We start from the raw sequence: 24,973 nt of genomic DNA on the forward strand, positions 1-24,973 counted from the left end.
TAGTGACATTCGAATGGTCGGTAATAGGCATTACTACTATTAAGTTTTAAAAAAGATAAGTTAAATTTATTGATACCAAAACTAAGCCTTAGTTTGCTAAAATTTTTTTAAAAGATAATTATACTTTTCAAAAGCATAAGCGCCTCATTTTACCTTTGGTAAATAAAAAAACTCATAACTTTTAAAAATTAATGGTACTTTTAAAAGTATTTAAGAAAAACAATTTTTAATATTGATTTGTGTTTATCAAAATTAAAAAGTTTAATATAACTTCATACATTAATTAATATCTATATTTTAAAAGCTATTATAGTATTTTTAGATTTTAAATTTAAAAGCTATTTTAAAAACACCTAATATCTGTGATAATATTTTTTAATTTTAAAAATTATTTTACCAAACATATAATTATTTTTAATTTAATTTACTAAATATAAATACTATAATTTTTAAAAAATTAATTTTAAATATTAATTTTTATAAGTTATTTTTAAAAAATAAAAATTTTATGAAATTACATCTAAGGTTGTTGATAAAATTAAATAAATAAATTTTTATTAATTTTTAGGGTATAGTTTTATGGACAGCTGGATAGTAGACACACACAAAACTTTATGTAAAGAGAGTGAACGATAATTAATTAGTATTTATTCTTTCAAATTTAGATACGTGAAAAACCTGAACATCTCATATCTTAGGAAACGCAGTCGTATTTAGAATTTTAAATACGAAAGTCAAAGCCGAAAAGGAAGTTGAATATGAAAGATAATTAAAAGTTAAAAATGAAAAAGTGGGAGTTTCCATAGTTCCATATATGTTGGAAAGTTGAAGATTACTGAATAGCAGCAGGCGGCTCGAATTCAACGTAGCTAAATTTCTGATTCTTGTGACGTCATCAACGTCATCTTCGCATGGCTCACGCAAACAAACCATGAACCCTTTCTCTCCCTCGCCACACCCTCCTTCCCTCCGTTTCTTTACACACACCATGTCTCACGTCGTCACTCTTCCCGGCCTAACAGTAACAACCTCTTCTTCTTCTTCCTACCCACATATTCATTCATTAACAACCACAAGACTTTGCAGTAAAGTCAGAGTCTCTGCACAGTTTAAGAGCCATGACTCCACACCTATTGATTTCTGCGACCCTGATTGGAAACACAAGTTCAAGCAAGACTTCCAGGAACGCTTCAGCCTCCCCCACGTCACTGATATCTTCCATGATACTCCTCCTATGCCCTCCACTTTCTGTCTCCAACATAGGTTCATTTCTTTTCATTTCTTTTCTGTTTTGCATCTTTGCTTTCTATTTTGTTTTCCATGCATAAATTGTTGCCTACTTTTTGCAGAACTCCCATGGTTAGAGACTTTGCTGGCTTAAATCCTTCTAAAGAATGGCGTGGATATATTAATGACAATGACAGAGTTCTGCTCAAGGTCTCCTTTTTCATCCTTTATTAATCTTGTTTTAGTTTGATTCTGAACACCATTCTACCAAAATTTCTACCTCTATAGCAGCATTTTTCCTTCTCTGAATATTTATTTACAATCAAATGCCATTGCTTATTGTGTGTGTGTGTGTGTGTCTGTGTTTTAACTGATTTTGAATTGAACTAATTCAACTTTTGTGATCACTTGTTAATACTCTTTCATAACGTCATTCCTAATTAATTGGTTGAAACTCTGCCTTCACACTGTCATCAAACTATGTTCATTCTTCCACTTAGATCAATACTGGTAGTCATGGAAAAGAAAACGGTCTTCACAACTTTCGCTTATCCTTGCATTGTCAACTCTTCTATCTCAATTGAACTGCACCAAAATCCTAGCATTAGATATTTGATTGATGATCTTATTCAATTAAAAGATGTTCTGGACACGTTAGCTAAGTGTTAATTTCCTCTATCTTTGATATTTCAGACAATATATTATTCGTCATCTACATCAGCTGGTGCTGAGTGCATTGATCCTGGTTGTAGTTGGGTAGAACAATGGTAATGTAACTGATTTCTTAATTTTCTTAACAAATATAATGACTGCATAATTGATTCGAAGTTTGTGCTTGCAAGGGTATGCAATTTGTTCATCAATTTGGACTAAAATCACTTCCTCAAAATAGAAAATTAAGAAATCTCATTGTTATTAAGAACTTGTATGGAAGTTTAGGCCTTTCTTCTTAATGTAAGTAATATGGTATTGATGATTAGCATATTTGGTGAAAGATTCTGAAATCCTCTTTAGGGTTCATCGAGCTGGACCTCGAGAAAAGATATACTTTAAACCAGAAGAAGTAAAGGCAGCAATTGTCACTTGTGGAGGGCTCTGCCCTGGCCTTAATGATGTCATCAGACAGGTTAGTTTGTGATCACATTGTTGTTAAGGTAGCAACAATTTATGAGAGAAGTGTAATATTTCAATTTGCATCATTTAAATCATATCCTGTAGTTTATTATGTTCCTAGTTTGGCATCAAATTATATCTTGTTTCTTAAACTTTGATATGATAATGAATATGCTGCAGCTTGTTATCACACTTGAAGCTTATGGTGTAAAAAAGATTGTGGGTATTCCTTTTGGTTATCGCGGTTTTTCGGACAAAGAGTTTTCAGAAGTGCCGGTAATATGACACTTCTCTCCTTCCTGATTTTGGTTTAAACATCTCATGAGTTCTTCTTGCTAATGACTGTTTGCTGGTTGCAGCTGTCAAGGAATGTAGTTCAGAATATTCATCTTTCCGGTGGAAGCCTCTTGGGAGTTTCGCGCGGTGGACCTGCTGTAAATGAAATTGTGGACAGTTTGCAGGTGAATTATCTATCCACGTTTATTAAGAAACTATTTCAGGATTTCACATACAAGTCTTTTGTTTGATATGCATATTATTGATATCAGGAAAGAGGCATCAACATGCTCTTTGTGTTGGGTGGAAATGGAACACATGCTGGTGCAAATGCAATTCACGATGAGGTTGTTAATCCTTTAATCTTGTGTTATTTGATTGCATTCAATTGGATTGTTCTGTAATCTATTATTTTTCAATGACAAAATCATATCTTCAAAACAGATTCATTAAAATTTACAAAACGTTAATTTCCTCTCTGGTTTGATTTACTGCACATTCCTTTTCTGATCACTTGCTTTAAATGTGAAAATGAAGGAACTTCACTTTTATTGTACATATTGTTACAAATATGTCAATATATAAGCTTGTCCCAAGAATCTAATAATTCTTTTTTTCGCCCTCAGTGCCGTAAAAGAAGGTATATGGTATCTGTAATTGGAGTGCCTAAAACTATAGACAATGATATTCTATTGTTGGATAAAACTTTTGGCTTTGATACTGCGGTCGAAGAAGCCCAAAGAGCCATAAATTCTGCATATATTGAGGTGAATTCTGACTAATACAGGCAAGTTTTCCAGTCATTAGATTCTGTAATATTTATAATGTCTTCCTTATTAGGCACATAGTGCATATCATGGAATTGGCATTGTGAAATTGATGGGTCGTAGCAGCGGATTCATCGCAATGCATGCTTCCTTAGCTAGTGGCCAGATTGACATATGTCTTATACCTGAGGTATGTTATGTAATATGCATGCTCGAAATCGATGACTACTCTGTCTTGTCATGTGAATTAAACCGAGACAAGTTTTTTTGGGTGTGGTTGGAAGGTTCCTTTCAAGTTACATGGACAGAATGGAGTTTTAAGTCATATGAAGCACCTTATAGAAACAAAGGGATCAGCTGTAATCTGTGTTGCAGAGGGAGCTGGACAGGTGATTTAGATTACATAATCATTTCTGCATATAATAGTCGACCAACCTAGCATTTATTAAAACTCAAAGTTGCTAAGTGATATAGTGTATTATCCTTCTTGATCCAGGGTTTACTTCAAAAGACTAATGCTACGGATGCTTCAGGGAATGCTGTATTAGGAGACATTGGTGGATATATTCAACAAGAGGTGTGTTATTACTTGTTTATGCTTTTATGGTCATGCTTGATGGAAATGGATTTCCTTAAAGATTGAATTATCATTCTATTTCTGTCAATTCTGCTTGGATTCATGTTTCATATGGATTCAGAAACTTGTTATCCCTTCTTAAAACAATTCAGAAGTTGATGGATTGATCTTTTTGAAACGAATGGGACAAGATGTAGTTTTAAACCTCAGTTTAATGCTGAACTGCTTTTCTACTCTTATTTCTTGCAAAACAAGTAATAATTCAATGTAATTGACTCCATCAACGATCGTTTGTTTCAGACAAAAAAGTATTTCAAGGAGATCGGTATTCATGCAGACATAAAATATATCGATCCAACATACATGATCCGTGCTTGTCGAGCAAACGCTTCCGATGGAATTTTATGTGCAGTACTTGGCCAAAATGCTGTTAGTTTCTATCCCTATCCCTCTCTATCTTTGCTTCTTTCTGCATATCTATGATTTTGGTTGATCACATCAGAGCTTGGTTGTTACCACTTTCCTCTAGATTATGAGGAATTAACATCTCAATCCAAGTCACTTAACTATGTAAGGTTATGCTATTAGTGTATCAAAATTAAAATCTACTAATTCGGTTTAGTTTGCATACACTATCACTGGAGAATTGTTTCACAGAGATATCTAATCATTCATCGATACATTAAACTCTTCATTTGGTTCTCTCTCTAGCTTGTGCTTATTGGTTACATATATATACTTACATGTGATATGGTATCCAAACATATGTACAAGGTTAATAGTGGATATTGATCCATTTCATGGCTTGCTTTTGTATCATGACAGGTTCATGGTGCATTTGCAGGGTATAGTGGCATCACAGTAGGGACATGTAACACACACTATGCTTACTTTCCCATCACAGAAGCAATATCTCATCCAAGGTTGGTGGACCCTAATAGTAGAATGTGGCACAGGTGTTTAACTTCAACAGGCCAACCAGATTTCTTTTGATTTAACTTTCCATTTTTAATAATAGATTCAACAGTCTTGGGAATTCTAAGCTTCCAAAAGAGTATATTATTCTGTAGGAGATAGGTTTCAAAGTATTTTTGGTTAATTAATCAACCCCAATATATATACATAGGTCAAAATAATACAAATGATACATTTAAATTTCCTTCATATTTTAAATTTTGATTATTTGTATAGGAATTTTAGAGTCCTGCCAATTTCATTCAAAATAAAATGTGAGAGGAATCAATAACCAAGCAAATATTTGCTTGACTACTTTTTTTTTTTCAGTCATTTGTGACATTTGTTGTAACCTATATTTGGGGTTCAAATTAAATGGGAGTAGATAGCAGAATAACTTGTCATTTGTATTTGAACTTATGGTTGAGTTATATTGGATTATTATTGATAGTTCATATATTTGCAGTTGATGAATTTATTTGTTTCGATCATTTTTTATTACATACATGTGGAAGTTTAAAAAAGGTTTTAAATTCACATTTGTGCAATCTCACCATTAAAATAGCATTTTTTTTTTTATATAGCACTTCGATTTCAATATGATGATGAAGTTGAATTAGTCCAATTCTAATCATAAAAGTGCTATTAATTTTGGAGAAATTGTTTGAAAAATACTAGATAATAATAAACTATACTTTAATTTCACCACCTACTTGTTGTACATTAGACAAGATGCAGGCTTCAGTCAAAGATAGGAATTAACAAAAGAGCAAGCATATACTCTTACTGCCTCAAATACATTAAAAATAAATTATCTTTTGGCAAAGGGGAATCAACCCAGGTCAGGGGTCAGCCCTAGTGAATGATCTTTAAATATGTTCATTCTTGTTTTTAAATACTTGTCTTTATTATTTTTTTCTTTCGGAGCCAAGCCAAAAGATGAAAATATTGTTTCCTCTTTTATGTCTTTTGAATTTTTATAAGAGTCAAAGATCTTAAGTCATTGATTATGTTCACTTTGAATGGTAGATTCCTGCATGCCATAACCAGAAGAAAATCCACCATCTCTTAGAATATGGCATTCAAATAAATGAGTTGTAAAACTCTTGTGCTTTTTTTATGTATGCATTCATGTTTGAGCTTCCCTTTAGTCTTTTAATGCTTATCCCCCATTCATGTATGAAAGTGTAAATGTTTAATGAGGTATAAGATATTTAAAAATAATAATAGATTATTACTTATATGAAAATGAAGATGAAAGAAGTAGTGTAGTGGTGGTAAAAATAATGAATGGTGTTGGGTGTGGGATTGAATAACTGCGACAGACTGATGGAAAGCAAGTTGGAGCAGAGACAGAAGCATGTCTAAGCTTCAAATATTTGATGTTCCACAAAATAAAAAGAAGAGAAGGTTGGCTTGGTTAGTGCATTCACTGCTGAAAGGTGTTAGAAGTTAAAACTTGCACCAACCATGATCAGAAAATGCCAGTCTCCATTGACCATGGCTCTCTCTGCCTCTCGGGTCCCCACTATGTCTCAGAACAACACATGCATGCAGATTGGAGATTGAGTGAGTGAACGAACCAATATGATGTTTGACAATCAATTAGATAATTTCGTAAGCTTAACTAAATTATTATTTAACGATTTTTAATTCACCATTTTTTTTTAGCTTTTTCAATAACACAACACCACTAATAAAATTTATTATTTGGAATTAATATTTAACAAATACTAAATTTTAGTAATATAAAAATAAATAAAAATATTAATCTTTTAAAATTTCTCTTCTCAACGTATATTATTTTGTCTTTGTCTTTTGCTTTTTAAGCAAAAATGCACTAACTTTATATTCTTAAAAAGTATTTAAAATATGCAAGAACTAATTAACTTTATGTTTTCAGTATTATAAATTTGAGAAAAATTAAAAGCTCGTCAAAATTTATTATTTTTAATTATTAATTAACTATTAATATTTTAAAATATAAAATAAATATGTTATTAGATTATTAAATTAAAAAATTAAATTAAAAAGTTTTAATTAATAATTAAATAATAATAAATATTTCTCTTCTAAACTATTTAGAAATGTTATAGATGTACAATACTTATCTCCTTCATGAAAAAAATATGTACACCCTAATTATTTTATTAAGTATTATTATTATACTAGTAGTAAGTAAGGTGCAGGCTAGGCAAACATTTATTTGATCCAAACACACACAGAAGTTAGAAGACACTGAAACACATAGAAGTTGAGTTGACTGGTCAATAACTCAAAACAAGAAGGTTTGTGTGGGACCATGCAACACATGCGTTGGCGAGGCCGGAGCGGGTGAACAAGTCCGGGTCATCGGAGGTGAAGGACTGTGTTGGCGGCAGATGAAGATGGCTGCTGCAAAACACACTCAACCCAAGCCTGAACAGCAGAAGAAGACCATTAATCTGATTGTTTTTTTAATATTTTATAAGAATACTTTTGTAACAATAATAAAAAAGAATTATTTAGTCTTTAAAAAATATATTTATCTTTTTATAATTATTAGTAAAGATATTTTAGTATATCGTATAATATTTTTTAAAAAATAAAAAATAAATAATAATAATAATAATATATCAACTACCACCAAAGACCAAACTTGAGTTTCAAGTCTCATACTATCTACTAATTACATCTTATATTCCTATCTTAGAGAATGGATATTATTATTTTTGCTTTTGAAGATATCTAGGGGTGAATGCGATCGAATTCGATATGAAAAATTTTGATTTGTTCTGTATTAAAATTATTAGATCAGATCTAATATTCGCAGTTTTTAAATTCAGATCCGATTTACACATTTGCGAATTGGATATCGAATATATCCGCAAAATATAAAAATATTTTTATTAAGAAATATCAATAAAATTCATTTTTTTATTCTTTTAAATATATTTACTCTTAAAATAATATCAAACATATTTTTTTAAATAATAAATTAAAATAATATAATATATATGATAATTATTACTTGAAATAAAACATAAAAATAATATTTACTTATTTATTTCTTTATTTTTGCCGATACACAAATATGTGGATCGGATATGCGGATACCTACACAAAATCCGCAATCCAATCCTATTAGTGTGCGGATCGGATCCGATAGTCTTACGAATTTGATCCATATCCGTAATTTTCGGATCGAATTCGGATAAACACCGCTGACATGTAGATCGAATCCGATCCATGAACACCCCTAAAAATATCACTCTTTTTTCTATTAATTTATGTCATAAGAATTTTAATAGTATTATTTTTTATAAATTTTTGCAACAAAAATATTATGTCTATGCAATACAAAAGTTAATCCAACATTTTATTTTACACTAATAATTAATTTAATAACTAATTTTTTATACACATCTAATATAATTATTTATACAAATATACAATACAAAAATATATATAAATAATGATATTATCACAAATAAAATTAATATTATCATTTTCCTATATCTCCCTCCTATATGAAAAAGACAATTCTATGATAAAAAAGAATTATGTGAGGAGAATAAAAAAATATAATCTATTATAAAATTTAATAAAATAAAATAATACATTTTTTAAATAAGCATCTAACTATTTATTAAAATAATTTTTTTAATATTTTTTCTTTTGAGCACAACATACACCATACCATATGAAATTCATACACTTTTTTGTTTTTTATATTGGAATAACAATGGTATTTTTTTTTAAATGTGAATAGATAAGATGTTATTTTTTAAATGTAAAATTATTTAATTAAAAAAATAAAAATTGAACCGTTTAATTTGTAAAAAAAAATACAAAAATTAGACTATCTAATTTGTAAGAAATACAAAAAATTAGATCGAAAAATTTCTATTAAAAAAATTAAAAAATTTGAAATATAAAAATCAAAACTCTCCAAATTGTGTGTATCTTCTATACTTTTAAAAAATATAATAAATTATAATGATATAAGTACTTTTATTTTCATTAAAAAAAACCGAAATTAATGCGACATCGAACAGCATATTCACCAACATGTCCTGCTATGTGATTTGAACAGTCAACCCTGAGAAGTGGGTCACATCACAATAACGAAGTATTAATAATTGAACAATCAAAAATTAAAATGATCAAGAGAATTAAACTATTTATTTATTTATTTCAATGACTCAAATAAAATACTCTTACACTTTATGTATCTAAATTAAACCTTACCCAATCAATCATAATTATCATCACATCTTTAAGTACCCTCTTCAAAATTCCAACAAATGTCAGCCATGGCATACATTTTTGTTTAACTTCCAAACACATTTTTATGAATTCCCAATAAAAAAAAAAAGAGAAAATAGAAAAAGAAAATAACATCCCCCCCCCCCCCCCACCCAAAAAAAAAGAAAGAAAGAATTTTGCTTTATATTATAATAATTATCTTCGTCCTACAATGACAATTTAGGACATGGAAAAACAATTATAGCTATTCTCTGATTTCTCTCCAATGATCACAATACACAGGCCAACCCTGGTTTCATCAAAATTTTCTCCACCAACCCCATTTCCTTGCTATATTTTTTGCATCCGTTGCTGTTGTGTAATAATCTCACTATATAAACAAATGGTGACACCCTATGATTCTTTTTCTTCTTCTTCTTTGTTTGTAACATGCTTATAGCATGAACATAACACACTCTTTGATTAGGTGTTACCAATGAAGAGTTGCCTCCACACACACTAAACTCCCATTCAACCAAACCAAATGAGAGCATAATCCACATTTTTTCATGAATCTGAGGTCCCATTACAACAAGGTCCTCCTTCTGATTTGAACCTTTTAGTTTTTGGACTATTTGGGCATGAGGAACCAAGTGTTGTTAATTCATCACTCTTATAGCTCAAGCATCCACCACCATCAAGCACCCCAATTGGGCTTTGAGGCACAAATGGCACATGATGTTTTGCACCAAAATTAGAAACATTCATCAATGCCAAGTCTCTAATCAATTCAACACACTTTAGAACTTTCTCCTGCATTAAAGAAACAAATATGAGAACACTCTAACATCAACCCCCCCCCCCCCCCCCCACCCCCAAATAATAAAGTTAAGAAGAACAATTTCACAAGCTGGAATTGATGGTTATGGTTATGATGACGTCAAGCATCAATGATCAATACTATAAGGACAAAAGCAAAAGCAACTTTGGCTTGTGGCCCTTTTTTGTTGTGTTTTTGTGGGAACCACCACCACTACTACCACCCTCACCTTCTCTGCAATGAAGAAGCTAGCTAAGGCCTTATCGATATCTTTCGCTTGTTGCAACTCCTTTGAAACAGAAATCGCCACAGCCACTGCGATTTCAGAAGGCCTGAACTCCAAGAAGTCAATCCCTGCATTGATTTTGCCTCCTTGAAATCATTACTCCGTGAGAAATGGCAGTGCTTTTCATCTGAGAAGGACTAAAAATTCAAAGCATGGTAATGAGAGTAGTAGAGTACCTCTAATTATGCTAAGGGTGAGCTGTATTGATCTCGAAATGGTCCGATTCGCCAAATGTTGCTTGAAAGTGATCTTCTTTAGGAAATAATCTATGAAGGAACAAGGAGTTAAAGCTTGCATTTTCCATCTCAATGTGCTTAACACCAATAGTTCCATTCTTTGAATGGTTTTAGCTTCAAATACAAACTTTGGTTCTCCAACCTGCCAATTAACCAATAATAAATGAGAACATAAAGGGAAACACATTGGGAGAACAATTAAGATTATACGGAACCTGTAAGTCGACGGATTGCGGCACTTTAACCTCCTCCATTTTCGCCCCAATCGACAAGCAAGCTACAGCTAACAATTGCATAGTCCAACTTTTACCTCTCTGAAGAAGAGGCCAAAAATATTAATTAGATCATCAAAAGAACATTGATCAAATTAGAGACATGAACATAGTAAAACCCGACAATGCTTCTAGAAATTCAATCTCACCGGCAATTCATACAAGGATAAGAAGCGATCCAAGTAGTTCACAGATAGGCAAAAGGTCAAGGGTCCAAAACCATAATAGGAATGAGCCTGTTGATCATCACATCATACAAAAGTGTATTAAGTCACTAACGGAATCACCAAATCATAGAACCAACCATTGAGACTTCCCCCTCACAGTTTCAAATTACTATCAAACAAAAATGTGTGGACAACAGAAAATCAGAACAAGAAGAAAAATCCAAATCAATTTAAGACTTGAACAAAATTTGCCGCAAAATCAGTCCATAATACTCCATTACTAGCTTGCAAAAGTCAATAAAGTAAAAGGAAAAACCCCCTGAAAAAAGTAAAAAATCACTCCAAAGCAAATTGAGCTGCATTGAGATAGATAGACAAACATAACAAAGAACCTGATACAGGAAAAACAGAAAGTGAAATTAGAGAACAACATGAAAAAAAAAAAAAAACTTTTTGAATAATTAACATCACAATAATAGTACTTATACAAGCAACATAGAATCTATATAAATTATCACAAAAAAAGAAATCTTAAGAGGGAATTTTGTATTCGATTTCGATTGATTGTCAATAAATCAAAAGAACCCCCCAAAATAAAACCAAAAAATCATACAAACCCCATTATTTGAGAAAAAAAATCATAAATAAAAAATGAATCAATGAACCAACCTTCCAAATCCAATCAATGGTCTCTCTCCTACCACTGAGGTCCAAGTCCCCACTACGTAGCCTCTTAAGATAATCCTCCTTTGGTAAATGCTCTTTTTCCCTTTCCACCATGTCTTTCATTGTTTCTTCACTCAGAACATCAAAACAATACAATGGACCCGATCCACGGTTTTCTGAACTCGGACATGGTTGGTCGGAGTTAAGGTTGTTGCTGTGGTCCCAACATGGTAAGATTCCAGACCCATCAGCAGCAGCAACATTACACTCCAAATCATCACCATCATCGTCATCATCATCAAAACAAGTGATGTTGTTTTCGGAACATAGTAGAAGGTTTGAGTTCTCAGCCATTGACCCTTCTTCCTTAACAACAACAAAAAGGTAAAAAAATGCTATGAAACAGAGAAAAACCGAACCCAATTGAACCTCATCAAAACTTGAAGAAGCTGGGATTAAAAAACAAAACTTCAGAGGGTGTTTTGTGGTGAAAATGAATGACCCACATGAGAATGGCTGAGAATGGAGGTGTGAGAGTGGAGAATGGAGAATGGAGTGAGTGTGAGAGTGATGAAAGGAGAGAGCTTTATGTAGGAAGAGAGAGAATGAATGTGCTTTAGGGTAAAAATGGAAGAAGGTTGGGGCAAGAACATAGATGCAAATCCAACAAAAATTCACATAAAAATTAAAAATTAACCATTTCATCTTGAATAAATTACACTGATTTTGACCTCACATTTATTGAAATTTATCATTTTTATCTTTGGTTATTACATGGAACCCATAAAAGGAAAAAGACAAAAAAAAAAAACAGTTGTAATGTGATTTCCAGTGAAAATGGAAATTTCCAGCCAATAAAGAAGGTAGTGTGAAAAATCAAATATGAGGCTTCTACTTTTTATTTTAATCAACTTTTTTAGTTTTGCAAACAAAATTTTGGTGATTTGGTAAGAAATCTGTGTTGGATTCTATCTAAAAGGTGAAGTAGAATTAAGTTCTATGCATGAACCGTGCACTCTGATTATCATTCCTTATTGAAAAATATCAATCAATGAGAAATGTTGCAAGAATTTAATTTATTACAAGAATAATGTGATATGATTCTTAACTTTTAGGCATATGATTATGAGTTTTTTCCCTGTAACATGTAACTAGGTATTTATTTTGATATATTAATTTGTATGTGGTCAGCTAATTAAATCCTTTGATTTGGAAAGCCATTTAAGTGGGGGAGAAAAAAATTTAAGTCTAATAGATAATGTGACAACGACATTATTACATATTAGCGTAAGAAAATTTTACACTATCTAGCCATTCAAATTAATTCCTAACATGTTGCAGTTTCTATATATAAAGATGTTCTTATATTTTTCAATTGTCAGCCTTTTATGTTCGTAAAACATTTTAGCCAGTAAATAATTAAATTAAATCAAACATTTTTTTTCTAATATAGATAGTGCATTAGTATATAATTAAAATAAAGGATAATTCACATAAATAAATGAAATAGAGATTAATATTACACCAATTTTTAAAAATAAAATAATTTATATACACGTTTATTTTTTCACATTAATTCTATATAAATAGAAGCTATTAAATTCGATTTACATAAATTCTAGGTAATTGATTCGATTTAGTTATAGTAGTAATAAATCAAAGTGAATAATTCGCGACTCATCATAAACTAATGGTTATCAACTCATCGTAAACTAATGGTTATCGAGTCTCGTAAAATTATATAACCTGATAATCTACAGATATAGTGTGATCTGCTTGTCTAAGATCATATCATACTGTTTTCTAACGTTGATAATACATCTAATCGATTACAATTATGATTAAAAAATTAATAAAATTATAATCTTATATCATATTAAGAGCTTCTTAACAAAATTGATGAAAATGTTATTTCAAAATGTCAAAGTCTGATCTAAAACACATATACTACTTTAATCTTATTTATAGAAATCAAATTCTAAGACCCAAAAAAATAAATCAAATCCTCACTTAACAAACTAATATTTATAGTCAAACACTATTCACTAAATATTATTAACATTTTTAATTTAAATTGGAAAAAAAATTTATTTATTTATATTTTCATTGATGCTGCCAACAATATAAACAACTCCATTCAAGCAGTACATACGATCTAGGTCGTCTTTTATATACAAAGTTTTCAAAATTTTCTCAAAGAATTCTCTCTATATGTGGGTGTGACTGAATTGTAGTAAATTAGAGTTGTAATTCATATATATCAAATTCAAATTCTTATATAGAGCTTGCCAATAGTAATTCAAATAAAGCAAATTTGATTTACCTTGGGCGCATATTGTTTAAATCGAATACGATATGCATCAAATCTACTAAATCAAAGTATTTTATTCGATTTATCTTGTGTTATTTCCTAGTGTAATTTGAGCTCTCTTGTTTTGATTTATCATGAATTGCATTTCACTAATGCTCTTCTTTTAGTAAATCAAATTTTGTATAATTTGAATTTAATAACTTCAATTTATATAGAATTAATGTGAAAAACAGATATATATATATATATATATAATATATATATATATATATATAAAAACTATTTTATTTTAAGATATAGATATAATATTGATCTCCATTTTATTTATTTATATAAATTATCCTAAAATAAACATATACAAAATTTTGACTGTTTATAGATTCAAATGATTAATTCATACATAAAAAACACTTGTTATTATAAATTTAAGAAGAAGAAAAAAAAAAGAAACTCTTTATATCTTTTAATTTTAATTCTTATGCATTGATAATGTTAACATGTTTTACATAATCTTTTAGGGTAATTTACTTAAATAAATTGTTTCACCTTTAATATTACACAAATACATTATTTTCAAATTCAATACGCAAATGCATTGATTCACGTATCTATATAAACCGCTAATGGCAGTAGCGATTTACAGGTGAACAGAAACTACTAGCGGTTTACGACCAACCCATTTTGCACGTAGCTGGTACTAGTGGTTTCTGTTCACTTATAAATCGCTACTGCCAGTAACGATTTATATAGATACGTGAATCAATGCATTTGTGTATTGAATTTAGAAAAAATGTATTTACGTAATATTGAGAGTAAAACAATTTATTTAAGTAACTTTTCCAATCTTTTAATTAAACTTTAAATAATTGATTTTGATAACATCATAAAAAAAATGGTATATTTTGAACTTGTTATATAAAAAAGATAACATACATATTTCTTACTATTTTGTAGTTATTACGTAAAGAAAGGAAAATGTTTGACAACAAAAATCTAAATAAATTAAAATTAGAATTAAAAGTTCCTGATTTTAAGTTAAAAAACAGAACATATGCATAAGTAATATTTCCAAACTTGTGATTATAAGAAAACGTTTATAATTTCATTATAATGATTTTATCAAATTAACTTTAAATCCTAAAGTGTATAAATAATAAGTTTTTTTTTTAAGAAGTTTAACACAATAAAATAGATATAAAAAATAAATAAAAATAAATTAAAAAAATGAATAAAAATTTTAATTATCTCCGATATTATTATCAACAACTTTAAATATCAACATTACTCCATTTTTTGTAACACATAAATAATATGTCAAATAAATTTACAAACATTTTATAATTTAACCATGCAAAGCGACTAATAGTCGTTTATTCTTTCTCTGAGGCAAAATATAGAAAAAAAATATATGATAGATCTAAAAAATTTTACTAACAGAGTCATAAATAATATATAAAAAATAAGATAAAATATATTTTTTATTTTTAAAATTTATTAAAAATTTTATAAATATCTTTAAATTTTAATTTATTTTAATTTTATCTTTAATATTTTTTATTTACATTAATTTTATTCTTTAAAAATTTTAATCAAATTATAGTCAATACTCAATACTATTTTTTTTTTCTAATTTTACACTTTAAATTCTATTCTCTTTCATCATCATCTCTAATCTCTATAATTGTATATTTTATCGGTAGAGAAATAGTAGTATAATTTTTAATTGTTAGTAGTATTGTTCCTATCCTTATCCAAATTGTAAAGTCAGTCCCAATAAAGACACAAGATTCACCTCAATTGATGATCTCTACCGGATACCCAACCTCTTTGAGAGGTTGGACATGACGCAAGGAACCCGCTTGTATTTATCTAAGACTTAGTTTGGTAAAATTTTTATTTTTCAAAAGTAGCTTATAACAGCTAACTTTTAAAAGATGACTTTTTAAAAATTGTAACATTTATGTTTGGTAAATCAAATTAAAAATAGCTTTCAATAAACACAAGCGACAACAATTGCGTTTGGTATAATAGCTTTTAAAATTTAAAAATACTATAATAGACATAAATGCAAGCATTAAATTTAAAAATTAGTTAATATATGAGGTAATATTAGACTTTTAAATTTTAAAAAGTACAAGTCAACTTTGAAAAACTCTATCTTAGGTGCTTTCAAGAATACCCTAATCTTTAAAAAACTGCAAGTACAAGCACATGATTTTTTTTATTTACCAAACACAAAATGAGGAGCTTGAACTTTTAAAAAGCACAAGCACCTCTTTGAAAAACTTTACCAAACCAAACCTAAATAAATAACTGCCTCCCAAAATCTCTCCTACTATCTCTATCTCATCTAAAAGATAAGAACTCAACAAACTCCTAAAGATATAAGATAAGATAGAACTACCGCCACTAGGGAGGTTATCAAACTCTATTATAAATACACTAGCACCCCATAGGTATAACTCACGTTCTACTCTACAAAAAATCTGCCTAAATCCTTTGCTAACTTAAACATCAGAGTCTCCTGCAGGTACCACCCTCCACTCCTCACGAGAAACTCCGACAGGCGACACCTCGACACCAACAAGTCGGACGCTGCCACCCAAAGGGATCTGGATATCACGTTCAGGCCCAAATCAAAGTTTCAGGTAACTCTCGGAATATTGGCGCCGTTGCCGTGAACCTAGAATTCATCCCATAGCGATGGCGGACAACCAGCACGAAGACAGCCACACAACATCTGAATTAGAAGACGAGCCCCAATCAGAGAGTAACGCCATTATACTGCCTCCTCCAACTCAAGCACAGGGCCTCCAAGGGGAAGGGCCATCGGCCAACCCTAGGCCAAGGCGTATCCATTAAAAAATCCATCACCCCGAAGAAGAAGAACCTCCACAAACCGCCAAAATACTGGGTCTCATATGAGGCCAAAGAGATCGGTTAGAACAACTCGAGTACGAGACTGAACGACAGCGAGAGGCCGAACGACAGTTATGAAGGGAGGTAAGACGACGAAGGGAGCTAGAAGAAAAGTTTCTAAAGTTGAAAACCGACCTTTGAAATCGAACAACTCGAACGGATCGGGAAGACAACCCTCTAGGTGGAGAAGATCCATTCTCATAAGAGATCATGTGGGCCAAAGTACCTATGAACTTCAAAATCCCTCAGATCTCTACGATGGAGCGACCAATTCTAGACATCATCTCAACAACTTCAAAAGCAAGATGTATCTGGCTGACGCTTCTGATGTCACCCACTGGAAAGTATTACCAACCACTTTGACCAAAGCAGTCATGAAATGGTTCAACACCTTACCCCCAAGTCGGTCACTAGCTTTGACAACCTGTCTCGGAAGTTCCTGATCAAGTTCTCCATCCAGAAGGATAAAGCGAAAAATGCCCTGAGCTTGTTAAGGATCAAACAAGAGGTTAGAGAAACCCTATGAAATTATATGAAAAAATTCAACAAAACATGCTTGAAAATCCATATCCTACTCACTGAAGCTGTGATCATGGGACTAGTCAACGGCCTCAGAGAGGGGCCGTTCTCCCAGTCCATATCTGAACGACACCCGACTTCCATAAATGAAGATTAAGAAAGGGTAGAGAAATACATTAATATGGAAGAAAATTCCTGACTAAGGGAAGCTCTTCCTAGACCAAATCTGCCCTACCAAGCTTGGTAGAAGGAGAAGGGAAGCTGGCTGCTAATTGAAAATGACCCTACAAAATAGTAGAGGTCTTAGGCCAAGGTTGCTATAAAGTGTCTGACCTCCAAAGGCGAGAGCTCCCAAAGTCCTGGCACGTATTAAACCTAAGAAGGTACTACAGCTAAGCAATGAACCTCATGCAGAGGTGCACTCTTTTTTCCCGATCTTGGGGTTTTTAATGAGGCACCAGCACGGGAGTTAGGGGCACTCAATCCCCTTGCACGCATATTTCTGTAAAGGAGTTTTTTATTTTACTAATAAAATTCATATTTCTTTCATTCCTATTATTCCAAAAGTTTCCTACGTAAGACGCATTAACTTAACCTCGATAAAACACAAAAAATCATTCCCCAACCTAAACTCGGTCGGCAATATGAAGCGACAAGGTACAAGTTAATGTAAGAAGTTATATAAACTACTCGAATAAAGTGATCTTAATGAGATCGGATAAAAAATGGGTCGTAAAAATAACTTGATAAAGGTCAATTACTCGAAGTCGGATCTATGAAAGGAAACTCAACATCTTAAAAGACCTAGTTTTATTTTAAAGGTAATAAGGTTTTTCCAAAAAACAAAAGAGCGATTTGAGCACTATTCAAAAGAGTTGCAAAGAATAAACGTTTAAATTTTCAAACGGGTTAAAAATCCAACCTTCATATAAAGGAGCACCCGACGTCTAAGAAGAAGCCACAGAATGCTCGAACCCGACTTATATAAAGATCAGGACTCAAGTAGGGGCATTATTCATACCCTGACCCAAATTATAAAGTCAGACCTAATAAAGACACAAGGCCCACCTCAAAGGATGGCCTCTACTGGATACCCAACCTCTCTGAGAGGTCGGACACGACAAAAGAGATCAGTTTGTACTTATCTAAATAAGTAAATGGCTCCCCAAATCTCTCTTACTATCTCTATCTCATCTAGAAGATAAGATCTCAATAAACTTCTAAAGATATAAGATAAGATAGAATTACCGCCACCAGAGAGGTCATCAAACTCTACTGTAAATACACTGGCACCCCCTATGTATAATTCACGTTCTGCTCTACAAAAAATCTGCCTAAAACCCTTGCTAACTTAAGCATTGGAGTCTCTTGCAGATACCACCCCCACCTTCTCACGAAGAACTCGTACAGGCGGCACCTCGACACCAACAAGTCGGACGCTACCACCCAAAAGGATTTAGATATCATGTTCAGGTCCAAGTCAATGTTTCAGATAAACTTCGGAACAAGTATAATTCTTTTTTTCTTTGGTAAACATAGGGGCCTAAGCCCAAAAGAAAAGAAAATTACAAGTTTATCAAACTACAAATATAATGAACAATAAAGAGATCAACCAACAATAAAGGAAGCGGCCCAAAGCATATCTGGGCCTTAATATGATAGCTAGGACAACTTGGTGAGACCCTGAGAGATTGAGGAGTCTTTATAACGTGACTTGGGACTTAACTTTAGGGAAAAAGTAAAAGCCTCAGTTACAAGTTCATGTCCAGAAACTTATGTTGAGTTTAGACAAAACAAAATATTATTTCCGATCATTTATATGAATTTTCTTTTATGTATTCACATTTAATCGTATATTATCATATCATTAAAAATAATTACTAGTTAAAAATCTTTATAAATATAATTAAATTACTATGTAATTTTTTTACATTATCAATACATTAAAATTAAACTAATTTATATATGATGATAGTAATATAGTAATAAAAATATAAAATTTATATTTTTGATGAAAAAACCATTTAACATGGCGTGATAATAAGTTATTATATCTGTGATTTCCTACTATAAAATTTAAGACTTATTAATCTACAAATTTAATCTTATGCTTTAAATATCCAGAGAATAGATACATTTTTTCATTTAAATTATTATTTTGTATGAAAAATTTTACTTTTGTTTCTCTATATAAGTTCTATTTATCATATTAGAATTAGTACAATGAAAAATTAGTTACAATAGCAACAAGTGAAGAATTAGATGCTTGAAAGTAAAATAATGTAAGTATTTTCAGCTAAATACGTATTTAAAAGAGTTTTATAACTAAATAAAATATCTAATCGAATTCAATGAAATTATTATAATTTGAGTATTTTTTTTCTTTTTTATCTTCTTATGTTTTTTGCTTCTTACTTGCTCCTTTCTTTTTTCTTCTTCTTCTTTCACTTTTTACTTTTTCTTGGTATTTTTCTTTTATTATTTCATTACTAATATCTCTTTTTTCTTTTTTTTTCTCTATCAATATCATCGTTATTATTATCTTTTTTTTTTTTAAATATCACACAGTTAATTTAACAATAATAAAAATATATCATTTAATTATAAATGATACAACAATTTTTTTACAAATGATATAAAAAATTTTTGTAAATAATATCAAAATTTTTAGTGAATGACATAAAAATATTTAAACGATCATAAGTTTAAAATTGACTCACTCAACTAATAAAATACGCTTAAATGTATTTTAAAAGACGCATCAAATTATTACAAATGATATAAAAATAACTAAATCTCTTATATATTAATTTTGATACCACACAATCAATTAAGTGATAACAAAACACATAATTTAGTTAGAAATGATATAATTTTTTAGTAAATAACGCAAAATATCTTAAAAAATTTACAAATTCAAAATATTAACTCATTCAACCAACAAAATACATTCAATTATTCAAATATATTTTAGAAAAAATACATAAATATAATAAATTAAATGATACATAAATGACTAAATCTCGTATGTATAAATTCAATACCACCCAATTAGTTAAATGATAAAAAAAATATCATTTAGTTGAAAACGACACGGTTTATAAATTTTTATGCCACGGTTAAAAGTTTTAGTATCAAAATTAAGAATTTTTCTGTATCGCAATTAAAAATTTTTATATTATTTTTTTGATAAATTCTGCACATTTCAAAACTTTCCTTCCTCCTCCTCCTCTTCTGTCTTCTTCTTCTTCTTAACAAGAACAGTATCATGGTTAAAATTTTTTTATGTTAAAATTAAAAAATTTCTTATGTTAATGTTAAAAAATGTTGGTGCTATTATGCATAAATTCAGCACAATTCAAAACTCTCATTTCTCCTCTTCCTCTTCTTCTTCTTTTTCATCCTCATTATCATCATCAAAGTATTATTTTTATTCACAACGTTTGGAGTAAGTCTCAAAGTTGTCCTTAACTTTTAAATCGTTCTATTTAAATCCTTAACGTTTTAAAATTGACTCAATATTGTCCTGCCGTTAGAGATCTGTTAACGGAATTGACGGCGAGATAAAATTGAGACGATTTTGCAACGTTAGAAACTTAAATAGGACGAAAACGTTGGAGACAGAAACGATATATAAAAATAAATTTTAATTTTATCCTTTAATAATATCAATTTTTTATGATAAATAGTTATTCAATTTTTTTAATCACATCTAAGTAAATTATACTTAATCACATTGCTTTTGTTCTAAATTAATTTATTTTTTATAATTTTACTATTAAAAATTTTTATTCATCATAAAATGTTTGTGTAATGACTACTACATAAATTTGTAGGAAAAAAATGATACATATACAATAAAGCACAAACATTTCATAATGAGCAAAAAATTTTAAGAATAAAATTATAAAAAATAAATTTATTTAGAACAAAAGCAATGTGATTAAGTATAATTTACCTAGATGTGATTAAAAAAATTGAATAACTATGTACCGTAAAAAATTGATATTATTGAATGATAAAATTAAAATTTATTTTTATATATCGTTTTTGTCCCCAACGTTTTTGTCATATTTAAGTCTTTAACGTTTCAAAATCGTCTTAATTTTGTCCCGCCGTTAATTCCGTTAACAATACCTAACGGCACGACAACATTGAGTCAATTTTGAAAATAGGACGATTTAAACGTTAGGGATAATGTTGAGACCTACCCCAAATATTGGGGACAAAAACAATATTTTACTCTTTTCTTTTTTTTTTATCATTTTTGTTTGATATTTTTTCATAAGAATCTGTATTAGGGTCAAAAATTTTTAATGTCAAAATTAAAAAGTTTATTGTATCATAGTTAAAAAATTTTGATATTATTTTTTTAATAAATTCTATATAATTTAAAGTTCTTTTTTATTATGGTTATCATTATTATCTTTTTTGTTTTATTTTTTTATAATTTTTTTATTTTATCTTTTTAATACGAATAAAAACAAAAAAAATATGTAGTACTGCAAAATCAAGGGAGAAAAAGAAGCAAAAGAAAAAAAATTACAACAGTAATAGTAACAATAAAAAAACAATAATGGAGAAAAAATATGCGAAAAAGAAGAAGGTATTCTTCCGTTATTGTTTTTTCTTCTTATATATTAAAAAAAAATATTCATCGAAATGTAAAACCAAAATAAATAAATAAATAAAGAAAACCCTGAAACCCTAAAAGGCAGTCTGTTTTGTATATAAAAAGGTGTCAAAAACCCCAAAACCAAAAGTGGCTCTCTCAATTCAATTCACACTCTGAAGTCTGAAATGGAGCTCTTCAAACTTCAAGCTATGCCCTTTTCGAAGCTTCCGAGCTCCCTCTCGTCTTCTTCACACTCTCCTCTTCTCCTTACCCCCTCTCTACCTCTCTTACCTCGTAAGTTCCCAGATCCCCAATCCAAAACCCTAAGTTTTCTTTGTTTTTCGCACTGTTTTTCTGTCTCTATCATTTCCCCCTTTCAATTTAATGTTCTTTTTCTCACGTTATTTGTATGCTGCTGCTAATTTTTCTTATTGGAGCTGGCTTCAATATTTTCTCCCATTTTTTTTTAAATCGCCGTTATGATAATAATTAATCCTTTTGAGGAATCGGGGTTTTTTATGTTGGGTTTTGATGACAGGTTCAATCTGCATGAGAAATGTGTTGGTAAGATCAACGACATCTGAAGAAACATCGAGTGGGTCGAGTTCCTTTTTCAATGAGAAACGTGACGGTGCCACTTATGCTGAGGTTGTCGAACCAGAAGATGATAAGAAGAATTCGTTTAATGGAACCGATGGCAAAGAGAAAGAGTTTCCTGTGGAGGATGAACAGCAAGGCCTCTCTTTGGATTTTCTCGATAAGCTCGATCTTAAGGTCGCTTTTTTATGCACCTAACCTGTTTGGTGTTTTGTTTTGGGTTGTTTTTGAATCTCTGATTTTTAATGTTTTGTATTTGTATGATTTTTTCCACATTGAGTTGCTGTGATGATAACTACAGTTCATTGATTGCATTTATGCAAATGCTTTATGATACTTCGGCAGTAATGTCGAACCTGAGCGGTTACCTGAGCAACTATGATAGACACACGATGATAGATAAGCATACATAAGTCGAACCAACTTTGTATTTTACTCCCATTTGTGAGTCACAAGTAACGTTTACTATGGTTACAAGGACTTCACTTGAGCTTTTCTTACATTATATTCTGTTGGGGTCAATTCTTATGTGCTCTACAGTTAAACCAAACTTAACTCTGCGGTGATATTTATGTAGCCAAAGCTAATGTGTATCTGCTTTAAGTGATGGTCTTTATCTGTTATTTTATATCATATGATGCAGCTTATGCTTATACCATACCTTCCATTGTTTTTATATTTTGATGGCACTAGTGAATCTAATGGCTGTTTCTTCTTTTCTGAAGAAGATTGTCTGTGGTTTTTGCGGCCCGTCACATACATAACTGATTACTTATAAGGAAAATTTGATCACATCGTTTTGCAGACTTTCTAACATTTTCTCTCTTCCCCTGGCATATACAGTTTGACACAGATGATACTGGTTCCCTTGTCGTGTATGGTGGTGCTGCTGTAGTTGCCCTGTGGTTAACATCAGCCATTGTTGGTGCTATTGATTCTATTCCTTTGGTGTGTATAAAGCTTCAAATGTCAATATTTCATACTGGAATCCAACTTCGAAATGCTAATAGTTATCTTTTTGACTCATTTTTGTGGCAGTTTCCCAAGGTTTTGGAAGTTATAGGTCTTGGTTACACAGTATGGTTCACTTCCCGTTATCTGCTTTTCAAGGTATTCGGCTACTTGGCCTGTCTCAGTGTGGTTCATATATTTGGAGATCACATTAAAGTGATCGAGCAGCATGCAAGTATTTCCTGTATTCTGCTTACCTGTATTGATGATTGAGTTTATGAACCTGCAGAAAAACAGGGATGAGTTTGTTGCTAAACTTGAGGAGCTCAGGGAACAAGTTCTTGGTTCAGAAGACAAGTGAATTATTCGGAGAAAGGATGAGTCAAGAAAAAAGAAGAGTGCTATGGTTAAATGTGCAGTTACATTTTGCTCTAGTTGACACCAATGTATTGATTCTTCTCCACTTTCCCATAGCTCGTACAGCTACACAGCAAAGAAAAATGTATATTTAGTTTTTGATTGAGAAGTATAATATCTGATTCTGCACCCGCATTCTGGTATTGTGCCGAATTGTTCGATGGTGCACTTGTAGTTATTATAGACGTTTGGATAGAGTTTAGTTCACCAATTGCAGTTGCATTTTTAGAGTTATCTTCAATAGTCGTCAATACCTAATAACAGATTTTGATCGCGTGTATTCGATTTATCAAGCCTTAGAATTTGTTCATATTGGTGAATAGTAAGTTAATAATAACCTGTAATCGAACAGGGGAGAAATATAAAATCATTCAACATTAGGAGACTTACATTTGTTGGTAAATTAGGCCCTCTTGGATAGGATTCAGGTTAGGACATCAATTAATTCTTCTATGTTGCGCATCTGATCACTCCAGCACACTCAATAATTTCCAAGACAAAACAAGTGAAATGTGGTCCTTATTAGATCATAACTGAGGTCGTGTATTGTTGCCAAAATCACGTGTAAAGATCAGAACAATGCAGCAACTGGCTAAAGCTTCATGTTCATATGATAATAACTGTTACCAAGAAGTTGAACACCAACTTGGAGCTGCCTCCAAAAGCTCATAGTCATAGCCAGAACAATGTAAGAGGATGAAATTAATTGCGAGTAGTAAAATGACTAATGAGTAAAATGACTTGATCAAACCGGGAAAAGAAATCAAGCCATTTTACCTTTGAATATATTACTCTATAATATGATGATTTTTCTTTTGGATGGATCTTAATCCTCGGATATCTATCGACCATGAGCCAACGACTAATCTCTGGTCTTGATGGAGTTCACCTTTCGGTGGGTAGGAGATACATTCCCCTTAAGAATCAAACCCTGACACGATGTTTAAGCAACCCAAGCAACTACCACTTGTGTTAGTTCTCGTGGTTAAAGATAATGATTTATGTTAGTAATAATCTAGACATTTATATATAAAAACATATAGCTAGCAACTTGTT

At 30.8% G+C, this 24,973-nt stretch overlaps 3 protein-coding genes and 1 non-coding gene across 6 annotated transcripts; 3 read left to right on the forward strand and 1 right to left on the reverse strand.

Moving 5' to 3' along the window:
* The first annotated feature begins 754 nt into the window (after positions 1 to 754).
* LOC112799932 (ATP-dependent 6-phosphofructokinase 5, chloroplastic-like) lies at positions 755 to 5,384 on the forward strand. Of its 2 annotated transcripts, none has more exons than XM_025841924.3 (13): positions 755 to 1,263; positions 1,350 to 1,437; positions 1,921 to 1,994; positions 2,242 to 2,353; positions 2,521 to 2,616; positions 2,700 to 2,801; positions 2,889 to 2,963; positions 3,243 to 3,383; positions 3,457 to 3,573; positions 3,668 to 3,772; positions 3,880 to 3,960; positions 4,261 to 4,389; positions 4,805 to 5,384. In XM_025841924.3, the coding sequence occupies exons 1-13, from the start codon at positions 932 to 934 to the stop codon at positions 4,823 to 4,825; spliced, it is 1,473 nt and encodes a 490-aa protein (XP_025697709.1). In that variant the 5' UTR covers positions 755 to 931; the 3' UTR covers positions 4,826 to 5,384. The 2 variants fall into 2 exon arrangements, with proteins under 2 accessions (XP_025697709.1, XP_025697708.1); XM_025841923.3 differs by having other exon boundaries at positions 803 to 1,263; positions 4,786 to 5,384.
* Positions 5,385 to 9,329: 3,945 nt separating this feature from the next.
* LOC112799933 (cyclin-D4-1-like) lies at positions 9,330 to 12,418 on the reverse strand. Of its 2 annotated transcripts, none has more exons than XM_025841926.3 (6): positions 11,592 to 12,418; positions 10,905 to 10,991; positions 10,699 to 10,797; positions 10,424 to 10,625; positions 10,191 to 10,315; positions 9,330 to 9,954 (listed from the first exon to the last, which is right to left on the reverse strand). In XM_025841926.3, the coding sequence occupies exons 1-6, from the start codon at positions 12,291 to 12,293 to the stop codon at positions 9,709 to 9,711; spliced, it is 1,461 nt and encodes a 486-aa protein (XP_025697711.2). In that variant the 5' UTR covers positions 12,294 to 12,418; the 3' UTR covers positions 9,330 to 9,708. The 2 variants fall into 2 exon arrangements, with proteins under 2 accessions (XP_025697711.2, XP_025697710.2); XM_025841925.3 differs by having other exon boundaries at positions 10,191 to 10,333.
* A 9,563-nt stretch (positions 12,419 to 21,981) lies between these two features.
* On the forward strand, positions 21,982 to 24,128 carry LOC112799934 (protein CURVATURE THYLAKOID 1D, chloroplastic-like). Its single transcript, XM_025841927.3, has 5 exons — positions 21,982 to 22,246; positions 22,491 to 22,726; positions 23,393 to 23,497; positions 23,588 to 23,659; positions 23,790 to 24,128. Exons 1-5 carry the CDS (start codon positions 22,138 to 22,140, stop codon positions 23,859 to 23,861), a joined length of 594 nt encoding a protein of 197 aa, XP_025697712.1. The 5' UTR covers positions 21,982 to 22,137; the 3' UTR covers positions 23,862 to 24,128.
* Positions 22,830 to 22,925, forward strand: LOC112804654 (small nucleolar RNA snoR128). Its single transcript, XR_003203267.1, has one exon. It is a non-coding gene; the product is annotated as a small nucleolar RNA snoR128 (small nucleolar RNA).
* Positions 24,129 to 24,973: the final 845 nt, after the last annotated feature.

The sequence above is a fragment of the Arachis hypogaea genome, chromosome 5, assembly GCF_003086295.3.
Source record: "Arachis hypogaea cultivar Tifrunner chromosome 5, arahy.Tifrunner.gnm2.J5K5, whole genome shotgun sequence".
In the NCBI taxonomy this organism is placed as follows: domain Eukaryota; kingdom Viridiplantae; phylum Streptophyta; class Magnoliopsida; order Fabales; family Fabaceae; genus Arachis; species Arachis hypogaea.

What these genes read in the sequence shown, in the direction of transcription:
- LOC112799932 (XM_025841923.3), top strand. Translation starts at nt 932, where the DNA reads ATGAACCCTTTCTCTCCCTCGCCACACCCTCCTTCCCTCCGTTTCTTT. An exon ending in TGTAGTTGGGTAGAACAATG is followed by an intron (nt 1,995 to 2,241) that starts GTAATGTAACTG and finishes AATCCTCTTTAG; the next exon opens with GGTTCATCGAGCTGGACCTC. An exon ending in TTGCAGAGGGAGCTGGACAG is followed by an intron (nt 3,773 to 3,879) that starts GTGATTTAGATT and finishes TTCTTGATCCAG; the next exon opens with GGTTTACTTCAAAAGACTAA.
- LOC112799933 (XM_025841925.3), bottom strand. Translation starts at nt 12,293, where the DNA reads ATGAAATGGTTAATTTTTAATTTTTATGTGAATTTTTGTTGGATTTGC. An exon ending in CCATTGATTGGATTTGGAAG is followed by an intron (nt 10,992 to 11,591) that starts GTTGGTTCATTG and finishes GATGATCAACAG; the next exon opens with GCTCATTCCTATTATGGTTT. An exon ending in TATCCTTGTATGAATTGCCG is followed by an intron (nt 10,798 to 10,904) that starts GTGAGATTGAAT and finishes CCTCTTCTTCAG; the next exon opens with AGAGGTAAAAGTTGGACTAT.
- LOC112799934 (XM_025841927.3), top strand. Translation starts at nt 22,138, where the DNA reads ATGGAGCTCTTCAAACTTCAAGCTATGCCCTTTTCGAAGCTTCCGAGC. An exon ending in CTCTCTACCTCTCTTACCTC is followed by an intron (nt 22,247 to 22,490) that starts GTAAGTTCCCAG and finishes TTTTGATGACAG; the next exon opens with GTTCAATCTGCATGAGAAAT. An exon ending in TCGATAAGCTCGATCTTAAG is followed by an intron (nt 22,727 to 23,392) that starts GTCGCTTTTTTA and finishes TGGCATATACAG; the next exon opens with TTTGACACAGATGATACTGG.